This window comes from Podarcis liolepis (genome assembly GCF_965112155.1).
Source record: "Podarcis liolepis genome assembly, chromosome: 17".
In the NCBI taxonomy this organism is placed as follows: Eukaryota; Metazoa; Chordata; class Lepidosauria; order Squamata; family Lacertidae; genus Podarcis; species Podarcis liolepis.
In genome coordinates, this window is record NC_139571.1 from 2,110,473 (window position 1) to 2,125,174 (window position 14,702).

Here is a 14,702-nt window from a genome sequence, read left to right on the forward strand (position 1 = left end):
TTTGGATTTCATAGAATCATAGAATCATAGAGTTGGAAGAGACCACAAGGGCCATCGAGTCCAACCCCCTGCCAAGCAGGAAGCACCATCAGAGCACTCCTGACATATGGTTGTCAAGCCTCTGCTTAAAGAGGCTTGAAGTCCCTGAGGCTTTGAAGGTCCCTGAATTTCTCTCTCATCCCTAATGGTGACAAATGGTACAACTAGATGGTAGGAGTTCAGTGAATAAGATCTCTCACAGTTGTTGTTGGTTTTTTTTTAAAAAAATGGATAGCAGATGTGGGATGGGGGGGCCCTCCAAATTGGAACAGGATCATCTCTCTCTATACCATTAGAGATCTATATATAGATCTCTCTATATACCATTTTCCAGGGAAAGAATCCTTTTTCTCTGAGGAATTTCCCTGAGAACAAACACTGAGAGTCTTCCACTGTTGCATCCAGCTTGGTTCTGGGGCCAGATATCCAAATGCATGATCTCATAATTATAATATAAAAAGCTACATAATAGTCAATTTGCTACTGTCTACTTGGCAGGAGGTTGGACTCGGTGGCCCTTGTGGTCTCTTCCAACTCTATGATTCTATGATTCTATACTATGGTAGTCTCTAAATCTGCTTGAAACTCTTTGCTCTCCCTTTCCCCTCTTGACAACTCCTTTTTCGTCTGGCAAATATATCTACATCTGTATTGTTCGTAATATATCTAGCGTTTTTCTTTAAGCTTTCTTTCCACATTACTTGTTCCTTTTGTGACCTGGATATGATCCCAGAGGTGTTTGTATGGTGCCTGAGGCAACATCAGGTGCCTTGGAAATAAATAAATGTATATGATAATAAATATCAACATGAATTTTTCCCCCTTTTATAGGGCCCTTCCAGATGTTTTTTGAATTCAGCATTCATGATGATTTGTGATCATGATGGTAACTGGTTGCACTTGCAGATGTTCAGGGACAGACAGGCTACTGTGTTTTCAGTTGGTGCAGGTCCTTAACTTCCTGCTGAAACATTTTTTTGTTTATGCATACATATTCAATGGTGTAATGTCGAGAGATCTCAAATATTTATTATAAATGTTGTCGTGTATGAAAAGGATGGCTGTAAATCAATTGAAAAACCAATAAATATGTTCAAAAACAAAACAAAACAGCTGGAGTTTGCCCAACAAATGATTTCCAGAGAATGCATTGTGTGTGGTAAGTGGGACCTGCATATCCTATTGTGTCGATGGCATTCTGCAGAATATGCCCACTAAAAGCCACTAGTATGAAGGACCCCAAATGGATCACCTTTTTGTCTGTGTCTCTTATGCTTATTTAAAATATGGGGGTTCACACATAAACAACCCCTTCATTAAGGACCACCTGTAGCTCCAAATGTGAAATTGCTGCTTTTTGAAGATGGACTAGATCTGCTCCTTCACCCCCTTGTTTTTGTATGTGTTTGATGTGCCCGTCTAGCCCAGGGCAAAAGAAAATAGGAAAATCTAGGCAATGGTGAGGTAACATTTTCATTTTATTGTGGCTCCTACATATATTTCCCACCTCAGACAGGCAGGTAACAATAGTCAGTGCAGGGAGGGGCAGCTTCCAATAAAGGTCTAGAAGACTATATATGTCCACGCTTTACTTCCCTGCATGTTTTGTGATTTTAGATCTCTGCTGGGGCTCTCTCACCAAAGAGTACTTGCCCCAAACCTGGATCTTGACATCCAGGGAATTCTCCTTTTTATTATACAATATTTTATTCTTTAACAAAATACCATATATTTCCCTCCCAGCTCCCTGCTTTTTATGCTCCAGCCAGCTCCTCCTCCCCCAGGTCTTTAGCTTGCTCTCAACCACTTGTGCTGGGTTCCCCCCACTTTGGGGGCTAGGCGGCGTGTGTGAAATATTGAGGGGTGCCTGGGCCCCCTTGAATTTTTGAGGGTGTTCGGACCCTGGCCCCCAGATGGTGCCCTTGCTCTGAACCACCCAACCATACACCCATATCCAACTTTTTTCCTGGTCACTCAAACCACAGTCAAAAAGGAATGATTGGAAAGTGACCCTGTGGTAGACTCCATGACAACATGGCTACCTTTGGCACACTGACAAGCATTATCTAACAATTTTCCTGTGTAAAATGGCTATTGGAATCCAGGGGGAAATTCACCTTTTAACATCATGTAAATGTGGTTGCAAACCGTGGAGACTGTTCCATGAATCCCAGAAAACTCAGTTACAGTGAATGGTGTGGTTCAAACATTGGTGTTGTTCAGCAAGGTGTCTTGGAAGAAAGGCACTCAATGTGTTCCCACCTCCCTGCACAGAGTTTTGCGAAATGCTCCTTTGACATCGTCATTCCTCAGGCTGTATATAAAAGGGTTGAGCATAGGTATGACAATGGTATACATGATGGTGGCGACCCTTCCCTTTTCTGCTGAGTAGCGAGCAGTGGGCTGGAAATAGACCCCAATTACTGTGCCGTAAAAGAGGGTGACCACCAGCAGGTGAGCCCCACAGGTAGAGAATGCCTTGCGCCACCCAGAACCCGCAGGCAGCCTCAGGACTGTGACCAGGATTAGGGCATAGGAGATCACAATGAAGACAAAGGGGCTCAGCACCACTAAGGCCCCCTCAGTGAAGATCAACATCTCAATTAAGCTGGTATCAGTGCAGGACAGAGCCAGCAAAGGCTGGTGATCACAGAAGAAGTGGGGAATCTCATGGGAAGCGCAGAACGAGAGGCGGGACATCAGGATTATGTGCAACAAAGAATGGAGGTGGGAGACAATCCAGGAGCCGGCCACAAACCCCACACACAGGCTTTGACTCATCATGATGGTGTACTGCAGGGGGTTACGGATGGCCACATAGCGATCATAAGCCATGGAAGCCAGAAGAAAGCTGTCGGTGACCCCAAAGGCAAAGAAGAAATACATTTGAGTCAGGCAGGCAGCGTAAGAGATGCTCTTGGCTTCTGACACCAGGTTGACTAACATCTTGGGCACGGTGACGGAGGTGAAACAGGCATCCACCAGGGAAAGGTGCCCCACAAAGAAGTACATGGGGGTGTGCAGATGAGCATCACAAAGGATCAACAGGATGATCAGGAGGTTCCCTAGGATGCCCACTATATACATCGCCAGGAAGATGGCAAAGAGGAACTTCTGCTGTCCTGGTTGGGAGGACAGACCGATGAGAATGAAGTCAGAGTGAGTGGAATGGTTTGCACTGGCCATGTCTCTGAGGAGCCTGAAAGGGAACTAGATTAAAATTCATGAAGTCTCTGCAAGCAGTTCACCCAGCGCATATGATGTATTTAAAGCCTTATTAGGCACATTCTCTACAAAAAGGGTTTCCTATGCCATGCATACTTTTGAAAGCATGAAAAACAAATCTGCCCTCTCCCTGCACAGCTCAATCCGTGCAACTATCCAGAGCGTAAAGCACAAGGGAAGCAAAGGAGGCTACTCCATCTCATCACTCTGCTGACAGCCTGCAGGGTCAGAGAGGACAGGTGAGCAGGCAGTTGCATCATGGAGATAAAGCAGTGGAGTCAGGGGGCTCAGAAGATCAACAGCAGGCCGTCTGCTGTGATGTGGGCCGTGACAGGTACCCCAGAATGCCAACTGCTAGTGCCAACCCTGTCTGTGAATATCCTGCTTCCCTAAATGTAAATCACAGCTGTGATTCCATCGCATTGGTTATGAGCAACGGGAATCAGGAGCAGGCTCATTATTTCATAAAACTATTGCAGATTGTGGCATGTAAATTTTGCCTCCTATACCTGCATTATATAGGGGTAGAATCTTGCTTTTTAAAAGTATGTTGCAATATCTATGATTCCACATACTTCAATTGTCACTTTCCCTAGGACCATAATTACAAGGGGGGGGGGGAGGACACTGGGGGGGGGAGGACACTCTGTCCCACATCCATTGGCCAAAGAAGTGAAAACCATCAATTACTATTCAAGCAACAACCTCAGTAAGCAGGGGTGCCAACTTGAATAAAATATGGGAGGTGGGACTTAAGCACCAACCAGCTTAATCAATCACACATCATTTGAATGGCAATGCCCATCAATGGCGGGCAGATGGGCTTGGACCCCTCAAATATTTTATGGAGGGGGAAGGACCTTGGCCTCTGGGAGTTGGCTCCTATGCCAGTAAGGGAAGTTCAGCCTGGCCTCAGCTGGACATAGGTAAAGGTAAAGGGACCCCTGACCGTTAGGTCCAGTCGTGGACGAGTCTGGGGTTGCAGCGCTCATCTCGCTTTATTGGCTGAGGGAGCCGGCATACAGCTTCCGGGTCATGTGGCCAGCATGACTAAGCCGCTTCTGGTGAACCAGAGCAGTGCACGGAAACACCATTTACCTTCCCGACAGAGCGGTACCTATTTATCTACTTGCACTTGACGTGCTTTTGAACTGCTAGGTTGGCAGGAGCAGGGACCGAGCAACGGGAGCTCACCCCGTCGTGGGGATTCGAACTGCCAACCTTCTGATCGGCAAGTCCTAGGCTCTGTGGTTTAACCCACAGCGCCACCCTGGACATACAAGCTTGTTTATAGCTTCATGCTTAATCTGGCCTTAAAGAACAGATCCTTCAGACCTCACCTGGAGTACTGTGTCCAGTTCTGGGCACCACAATTCAAGAAGGACACTGACAAACTGGAACGTGTCCAGAGGAGGGCAACCAAAATGGTCAAAGGCCTGGAAACGATGCCTTATGAGGAACGGCTAAGGGAGCTGGGCATGTTTAGCCTGGAGAAGAGGAGGTTAAGGGGTGATATGATAGCCATGTTCAAATATATAAAAGGATGTCACATAGAGGAGGGAGAAAGGTTGTTTTCTGCTGCTCCAGAGAAGCGGGCACGGAACAATGGATCCAAACTACAAGAAAGAAGATTCCACCTAAACATTAGGAAGAACTTCCTGACAGTAAGAGCTGTTTGACAGTGGAATTTGCTGCCAAGGAGTGTGGTGGAGTCTCCTACTTTGGAGGTCTTTAAGCAGAGGCTTGACAACCATATGTCAGGAGTGCTCTGATGGTGTTTCCTGCTTGGCAGGGGGTTGGACTCGATGGCCCTTGTGGTCTCTTCCAACTCTATGATTCTATGAGATCCCCTCCTCTGTCTTTTCCCTCCACTTCACCTGGTCTTTTTATTTCCTAAGTTTGGTGACAGGGCCACTTGGAGTGTGACATGCTCAGGCTCAATACTATTCAATGGAGGGAGAGGTGACATTTGGAGATGTTAACATAGATCAGGACCCACCAGCCACTAAGACTTACTCTGACACCTTTCCTCTCTTTCTCCCTTCCGATCTTCTTAAATCTCTCCTGTTTCAGGGAAGGTGTTGATGTAACCCTCAAGAGCAGTGTTTCCAAAACTTGGGCCTCCAGCTGTTTTTGAACTACAATTCCCATCTTCTCTGACCACTGGTCCTGCTAGCTAGGAATGATGGGAGTTGCAGTCCAAAAACAGCTGGAGACCCAAGTTTGGGGAACACCATTAAAGCAGAGCAGTGGTGGCTAGCCCTCAGTTTGGGAGTCTAATCTGGCCACCCAAGCAAATATTTCTGCTCCCCCCATCAAGTCTGCTGGCAGCAGCAAAGGAAAAAAAGATCATTTGAGGACTGGACAAGGAATGATCACGCCTCCTCCTTATGGCTCTGTCCAGCTCACCTGGAGGAGCTGGGCTCTGTGTGTGCCTGTGTGTGACCTGCATGCTGGTGCATGGAAGGGTGTGTGTGTGAGGGTGTGGGGTGGGCAACCCACCACTGGCATACAACCCCTGGAAAGATTTGCCACACCTGCTCTACAGGAACTAAACTCAGCAGTGCCGGGTTTAGGGTGGTGCAGGCGCCAAGCTGAGGAGGCACAAAACAGCAGCAGCAGCAACAGCCAGAAGAAGAACTGCACCAAAAGGAATGATTGTGAAAATGAGAAATATGGGTGGGGCACTCCAAATGTGTTCTTTGCTCAGGGTGTCATATTACCCAGATCTACCCTGAACCCAGATACATGTAACCATCCCCTATATTCTTCCTCTTCCACATTTGCATCTATGTTAACTTCCCTGCTTCCTCTCTCCCTTGAAACGGGCACCTGTTGTTGTTTTTCCTTGCTCTTTTACCTATTATTCCTTAAAGCCCCAAGTACATCAATGGTGCGTATATATCTGTGTATCCACCCCCTTCTCCCTGGACCCTAAAGGTAGGGCTTATCCACACTTAGCTATTGGCCTGCTCTTCCCAGGCACAGACCTGCACTTTAAAACTCTTGTGTCCAAGCACCCTGCTTTTTTTGCTCCAGAGTTTTCCCATTGAAAACTCACTCTTTAGTGCTCAATCAGAGCAAACCTTAATTTAGGCTTTCTGGAGCAAAACAAAGGGGCTCAGATGCAGAGCTTTAAAGCACAGACTGTGCCTGGAAAGAGCAGAAGAAAGGTAAGGGTGGAGAAGCCTGCAGACAGGTTGATCAGTAGACGACAGAGTAGGGAGGGAGAAAAATGAAAGAAATCCCTCCATCCTCTCTCCAACCCTTCCTGGCTGCCTGAATCATAATTTTCCTGCTCCATGCCAGCTCAAAGCAAGAGGTAGCTTCATGGGAGTTGTGGAAGTTTATTTCATTGTAAATTGAGAAGGATCTCATGCTGGCCAAGGGAAAAAGAATGGCGCTGCCATTCTTTCTTCAACCTGTTTCCAAAGATCCCCTTTCTCACACACAAAGGTACAGCAGGAATTCCAAGTATAGTAACTCAAAAGCTGGATATTTAAACCCCTGACCATGTTCCATGGAGGTTACTTGCCCAGCTGTGCTCAGCTGTCCAAAGATGGCTTCATCATAGAGGGAGTTGGGAGCAGCAGAAAGCAACAAAGACCTGGATAAAAAGCCAAATAACAAAGTTGTGTTCTAATATGCAGCAATGAGAAGCACAAATTAAGGGGGGTTATATTTATAGCTACCATAAAGCTCACTCAAGCAGCATCCCCATGAGCTATAATTCTGTAGCAGACAGAGACACGGATCACTTGGGGGCCAACACATGGGGGAGAAAGAGAACAAACATTTATTTAGTCTTCTTTAAAAACTTGGAAGTTCCCTGAGGTGACACCAAGCAGAGACCCAGCTCAATAGTTCAGAAAAGCCTCTCTTGCCTGATGTGTGAGCCTCACCATGAAGGAGCACCCCAGTGCAGGGGCGTGGGAAGGGTGTGTGGTGGGTGCGGTCCACCCCGGGTGTCGTCCTTGAGGGGGGTGACAAAATGGCACACTGTGGGGGTCGGCACTTACCGTGGGGCCTGGCCTGCAGCACGCCCAAGCCACGCGTCTCTCCTGGGAGTGACGCAGTGGCTCTGGGCCCCGCGCTGCCTGAAACAGCAGCATGGGGCTTGCGTCCACCAGGCGGACTCCGTGGGCAGCTCGCCACACTGCCCCCCTGGGCGGATTGCTATGCCGCTCCCCTGGGCAGATCGCCACAGCACCTCCATGTGATGCCCCCTGTGCAGATCGCCACAGCGCCCCCATGGATGGATCACCCTGCCCCCACCGCTCCAAGTGCCAGAGCAGCTAGCGATGCCCCTGCCCCAGTGCAGCCATCCAAGAAGCAGCCAGAGGGAAGCTACTGCAGCGGTATTCCCATCTGCACTGGCAGTGGGAAATGGGCCAACACAGGGCGGGCTGGATCCTGAGTCAGCCCTGCTGCCATCCATCCAAGACAGTAGCAGGACCAATCTGGGTCTCTTTGCTGCTGCAGCCCAGCAAAGGGACATGCTGTCCTCTGCCTGCCCCTTTCTGCCTTGTCTGGCATGAGCTGTGGGTGTGGTGGCAGCTACACCATCCCATTCAACCCTGTGCTGCCAGCTAGGGATTTGGATTGCCACCTTAAACTGCTAGATGATACCACGTGGAGAGGGAAAGTTGGTAGACTGGGGGAATTTGCAGCAGCTGGGCCAGCTAGTGGGAGTTCTCCATCCCCTCTCTCCAGGCACAAACACCTCTCCTTGCTTGCCTGATGTGTGGGCCTGAGGGTAAGAGCCACAGAGTAAGGTGATCACATTTAAAGCACATTATGTCCCCTGAAGACTCATGGGAACTGTAGTTTACCCCTCACACAGCTTCAATTTCCAGCACCCTTAACAAACTACAGACCACAGACTTTTTTGGGTGTAGCCAAGTGTTGAATGAAAGTGTATAGAGTGGATCTGCCCAAAGCAGTGGGGTTTTTTTGCTGGGTTTAGATAACTTAACAGTGCAAATGCCTCACTGAGATCAAAGGGACTTCAGGTAAACATGTTATAGGATTGGAGCTTAATTGCTAAGGCAATGCTATGTTCTGTGTTTATTCTTCCAATGTTATTCATACATTTACATTTCCTCCTGGAGATAATTTCAAAAGTTGCCATTCTAAACAGATGCAAGGGCTATTGCCCCAAAGTTTTTGGCAAAGTCTATTTATGCTAGGTGAGAATTTGGCCAAGTTGCTTTGGTGCAGTAAGGCCAGCCAATTAGCCATCCCCTTTGATCCAAAGGTACAATAGCTGCAAATCCAGTTCATTTTGCTCAATGCAGATTTACACCAGTTGGCAAATCTGGACCTGATGGCTCCAGAAGAACCAGACTAGATAACCCTGTCTAGGAAATTGCACCCAAGATACCCAGATAATTCCCTCCCTTCTATGCTGTGTTCATCTGCGTCCCCAGATGCTTCGGGGCTCAACTCTCCAAGGATTTCTACTGTCTTTAAGAAAAACCCCGTGTGGTTAATCATAGAAGGGAATGGAGCTCATTAGAAGTTTGTTCAGGAACCAAGTTAGTTAGCGAATATTGCAGCTTATATCTGTCTATCATGCCTCCATTTGTGCTCTCCAATTATTATTGTTATTATTATTATTCTTACTGAGAATTTCCACCAAATAAAGTGATTTTTTAAAATGATGGAAGTTGTAGTCTAGCAACATCTGGAGGGCCGCATGTTTCTTACCCCTGATTGCCTATTAATTGACAGTTCTTTCTGTGTGCCAAATCCAAAGTGATAGCAGCTTGAGCAAAGAAACTCTGCTTGCAAATTTACTATAACAATTTGCTGGAACATACAAATCAAATCCTTATCTGCTTTCTTATTATCCCAAAATCCCAGCTTTCAGGAAAGAAAGTTAAGACCTTTCCAGATGTTTTCTAGTCAGGTATTGTATCTTAAAGGAGAGCTAAAGTTATCATGATTTGCTTTTAGTGTAATTACCCCTAGACCCTGGGTTATCTTGAGCATTTGTTAATGGAGAATCTCATTGGTTTCTGGAAAATAGATTGCTAACAGGATAGGAGTTTGGGGCCTCTAACCTGGGCATATTTCTTCTAATATCTGCATTAGGGCCAATATAATGAATCTTCCCTTCTTGCCTGTTGGAGCATTTCCAAACATTATTAAGACAGGTGACAGAGGCAGGAGCAGTGCTTTTTTTGAGACGGCCTGCGCTGGTATGCCATACTGCCACCTCTTTTTCTCCCCACCACCATCCCGCAGCTGCTGTTGCTCACTCACCCACCCACCCACTCCTTCCCCCATCGCACTTCCCACCCTGCTTCATTCTCTGCCTCCTCCACTGCTTCCCGGAGGACCTTTTAACAATTGCCAAAGCACCTTCCAGGAAAGTGCCCAACTATCATAAAAAGGTCACACCAGATGTAGCGTTCCCAAAGCAAGGAAGGATTGGACTCTGATTAATAGAATACACACGAGGCTTGACCAGCAAGACTCTGGGAGGGGTGCCAATAATAATAATTCCTGTCCACCCCTCGACCCAGGACATTTTATTCACAAAATAACTTTTTACACAGTGTTTGTAAGAACCAATCAGATTTCCTCTGAGCATTTCAAAACCCCCACATGGGACAAAGTCAGATCAGATTAGAAGAAATTCTGTTAACTACAAAGACTGCTCTGAGCATGCAGACATATCTGGGAGTAAATAAAACAGGACTAGAAAGGAGGAATGCATCCAGCAAACCCGGAGGTCAGAAACAAGCAGTAAAGGAAGGAAGGATGGGTAGCATTCACCATCTCTTTGTGAACTCTCTCCCTGGCCCAAAGATCTATCTAAAGATTAAACTACATCAAAGTAACCTACTCTCTTTATGTACTGAGGATGCCTGATGAACAACTGGCCTGTGTTCTGGAATGCTGATATGTGCCTGTCAGGCAGAGAAATAGGACAGTAGAGAAAATAGCCAGAGATGCAGAGCCTTGTGGGATTTGATCAGAAATTACTGTCAATGAATCAAACCCAGTCAACGCAATGCTTTCATTGTGGACACAATGGCTTGATGTATATTTTATAATTCCTCAAAGTAATCCCATCTGATCACTACACCAGAGCAGCTGGTTAGAGTTGGCTGATAATGCCAAGGTTAAACGTTTGATCCTCATCTGGGACAGCTGCCTATTCCTGCATTGCAGGGGTTGGACTAGATGATCCTGAGGGTGCCCTGCAACTCCACAGCTCCATGATTCCATGATTCTGCAGCTTCTGGTCCTGCCTCCTCTGCTTCAGTGTCTGAGTCTGAACTGCTCCCTGCAAGAGGCTTTCCTTGCTCACTAAAGCCTGTTGCCTCTTCAGCATCCATCCAACCATTCCACCCCCCATTCTCTCTCTGATCTCTCCTCAGTGTCCCACCACCAATCCCTGGGCTCTGAGCCTTCTTCCTCTGAAGCATCTCACCCCCCATCGTCATCCACCTAGTCCCTGACAATGTGGCACTGACAGAGGTATGGATATTAATGAAGCCAATTGGGAAAACGCATGATCCATTTTTGTCTAAATTGTGTGAAGAAAGCACACAGCATTTTAACTTAGCAGTTTGAGCCTAGCTGCCCATTTTTTTGCTGTGCATCTCAAAGCTTCTGCTTTACAGATGTATTCCAGTATTTGCTTTTTTTAAAAAAAATAATTTTTATTCATTTTCCAAACAATTTTATACAGTCAACACATTATTTAACACTCATTCTTCAGTTTTCGACTTCCCTCAGTTTCTCTGTCAATCTTTTGTAAAATTTCTATTTCTTAACGCATTTCTAAACATAATATTGCCTTTTAGAACTCCTTTTCCTCTTACTCTCTTTTTTGCAATATTTCTTACTAACTCACAGAGTCTCTTCAAAACCAGCAAGTGTTGTCTGTACATCACATATGTTTTTCAGATATTCTGTAAATCTCGCCCAGTCCTCGATAAACTTTTGGTCTTTCTGATATCGAATCTTCCCAGTGAATTTATCCAATTCTGCATATTCAGTCAATTTCCTTCTCCATTCTTCCACTGTTGGAATTTCTTCCTGCTTCCATCTTTGGGCCAGAAGTATCCTTGCAGCAGTCACTGCATATTGAAACAGTTTACAGTCTCTCTTATTACAGTGGTGCCTCGCAAGACGAAAAGAATCCGTTCTGTGATTCTCTTCGTATAGCGGTTTTTTCGTCTTGCGAAGCAAGCCCATTGACGGATTGACGGATTAGCGCTATTAGTGGCTTTTAGCGGCTTATCTGCTGATCGGATCAGCTGATAAGCGGCTTAGCGGCTTAGAAAAGGGGGGGGAACCAGCAGGAACTCGCAAGACATTGTCGTCTTGCGAAGCAAGCCCATAGGAAATTCGTTTTACGAAGCACCTCTAAAATGGAAAACTCTTTCGTCTAGCGAGTTTTCCGTCTTGCGAGGCATTCGTCTTGCGGGGCACCACTGTAATTTCATTTCCTACCATTCCTAATAGGAAGGCCTCTGGTTTTTTCACAAACGTATATTTTAACATCTTTTTCAATTCATTGTATATCATTTCCCAGAAGCCTTTCACCCTTTTACACTCCCACCACATATGATAGAAAGTACCTTCTTTTTCATTACATTTCCAACACTTATTGCATGTTTTGTACATTTTAGCCAGTTTAACTGGTGTTATATACCATCTGTAAACCATTTTCATTACATTTTCTTTCAACGCAGTACATGCCGTAAATTTTAACATTTCATTCCATAATTTCATCCAGTCGTCATATTGTATATTATAACCAAAATCTCTTGCCCAATGTATCATTACTGATTTTACCTCTTCATCTTTTGTATGCCACTCCAGCAACATTTTATACATTTTGGACAGATTTTTATACTCATTATTCAATACCTCCGCTTGAAATTTTGATTCTTTGCCTTCATACCCACACATTTTACAATCCTTTTTAAACATTTCATTAATCTGATAGCAATGTAACCAGTCATAAACAGATTCTTTCACCTCTTCATAAGTTTTCATTTTCCATTTCCCCCCCCCTCTCTTATTACCAGTTCTCCATATGTTATCCACCTCCCCCTCATATTGATTTTTTTCATGCTCATCACTTCTAATGGCGAAATCCAGTGGGGGAGTCTAGGTTCCAACAATTTTTTTACCTCTCCCACACCTCTATCAATGATCTTCGAAAGATGTGGTTTTCGAAACCTTTGTGAAATTTTTTCTTTTCATACCATAGATATGCATGCCAACCAAATCTGTTATCAAATCCTTCTAAATCTAACAACTCTCCATTCTCTAATTTAATCCATTCCTTTATCCAACAGAGGCATGATGCTTCGTAATATAATTTCAAGTCTGGCAGGGCGAGGCCACCTCTTTCTTTCGCATCTGTTAATAACTTAAACTCAATCCTTGGCTTCTTGCCCTGCCAGATATATCTTGAAATTATTTTTTGCCATTCTTTAAAAATTGATGCCCCCTTGATTATCGGCAATGATTGGAAAAGGAATAACACCTTTGGCAGCACACTCATTTTTATCGTAGATATTCTCCCCCAAAAGGACAGTTTCAGTCTTCCCCACACCTCCAAATCCCTTTTTATTTGGTTCGACACAGGTAAATAGTTCTTTTGAAACAAATCAATGTTCTTGGGGGTTAACCATATTCCTAAATACTTCACTTTGTTCACCACTTCTATCTCTGTCCTTTGTTGTATTTCCTCAATTAATTCTTGATTCATGTTTTTAGCAATAATTTTTGTCTTTTTTTTGTTGAGATAGAATCCTGCAACTCGACCAAATTGCTCTATTTCTTCTAAGATTCTTTTGACACTTTCCACTGGTTCTTCTACCGTCATTACCAGGTCATCCGCGAATGCTTTAACTTTGTATTCATTTTTCCCTATAGACACCCCTTTTATATCTTCATTTTTTCTTGATGATTTTAACAAAACTTCCAGCACCATAATGAATAATAATGGCGACAATGGGCATCTCTGCCTTGTACCCTTGGTTATTTTAATATCTTCTGTAGTATAGTTGTTTACTATCAACTTCACTTTCTGTTCTGTATATATTGCCTTTATCCCATTATAAAAGTCCTTACCCACTTCCATATATTCTAAATTTTTTAGCATAAAGTTCCATGATATCATATAGAGGAGGGAGAAAGGTTGTTTTCTGCTGCTCCAGAGAAGCGGACACAGAGCAATGGATCCAAACTACAAGAAAGAAGATTCCACCTAAACATTAGGAAGAACTTCCTGACAGTAAGAGCTGTTCGACAGTGGAATTTGCTGCCAAGGAGTGTGATGGAGTCTCCTACTTTGGAGGTCTTTAAGCAGAGGCTTGACAACCATATGTCAGGAGTGCTCTGATGGTGTTTCCTGCTTGGCAGGGGGTTGGACTCGATGGCCCTTGTGGTCTCTTCCAACTCTATGATTCTATGAAATGGTGGAGTTGTGATGTTGGAGGAGTCAATAAAGGGCAAAGTCCCCAACATCTATAGGAAACAGTCCTCCCCACACGAAGGTGGGGATATGTAAATGCAGGTAGCTTTGATTCAGGCAGAGCAGCTCATGTGGCCTTTAATTCACTCCAGCATGCACCTCGAGAGAGATGGAGTCAACAAGGCCTCTGGGTATAGGGCGGTATATAAATTCAATCATCATCATCAACAACAAAAACAACATTGAGTGGGGTTAAACCACACAGGGCATGTTGAAATCAAACCTTTATTAGGCATTATACAAATAAAAACCGTAAAAAGGAAAATAACATGTAAAAGCCTTGAAGTATATATAAAAAGGCAGCAGTTGGCTACAAACATATATATATATATACATATAGAATCAGTGGTTTTCCTTGTTAACCTGCTCCTTGGAGGACTGCAGCCAAAAAGCTGGACAATTCTGTTACAGGACCTTGAATATACAGGACCTTGAATATTCAGCATTCCATAGTAAAATCCATTTAGAGTTCATCCAGTTGATAGAACATGAGACACTTAATCTCAGGGTCATGGGTTCAAGCCCCACATTGGGCAAAAGATGGGGGTCTGGACTAGATGACACTCATAGTCCCTTCTAGTTCTACAATTCTGTGATTCTACGTTTAGGCGTAGAACACATACCCATCAACTGTCCTGATTTGAGCAGGACACCCTGGAATTACAGACTGGCTTCTGAATGGATTTCAGAATGCCCCATTTTGTGGTTCAGTGGTCTGGTGCAAATCAGCTGGTTTGTGCCAGAGTGCCAAACCAAAAGACAATTGTTTTTTTTTGCTCTCTCACAATTCACCCAACTGAAGTTGGTTCAGAAGCATCATCTCTCCACTCTATCCATTGGAGGAGGCAATGGATGGGGGAGAGATTCAGTTCACTTTTGAAGGCAAACCTACTTAATTTGCACTTTTCAAATCAATAATGTGAAGTGA

At 44.7% G+C, this 14,702-nt stretch overlaps 3 protein-coding genes across 4 annotated transcripts in view; 1 reads left to right on the plus strand and 2 right to left on the minus strand.

Moving 5' to 3' along the window:
* Positions 1-14,702, plus strand: part of LOC310696722 (intercellular adhesion molecule 2-like) — a 167,864-nt gene that overhangs the window by 107,993 nt on the left and 45,169 nt on the right. The window lies entirely within an intron of this gene.
* Positions 1-14,702, minus strand: part of SHFL (shiftless antiviral inhibitor of ribosomal frameshifting) — a 216,422-nt gene that overhangs the window by 100,978 nt on the left and 100,742 nt on the right. The gene's annotated exons all lie outside the window — the stretch shown is intronic.
* On the minus strand, positions 2,287-3,225 carry LOC310696161 (olfactory receptor 1K1-like; the record flags this gene model as incomplete). The annotated part of the gene is made up of 1 exon (XM_083481286.1): positions 2,287-3,225. One exon carries the CDS (start codon positions 3,223-3,225, stop codon positions 2,287-2,289), a length of 939 nt encoding a protein of 312 aa, XP_083337412.1.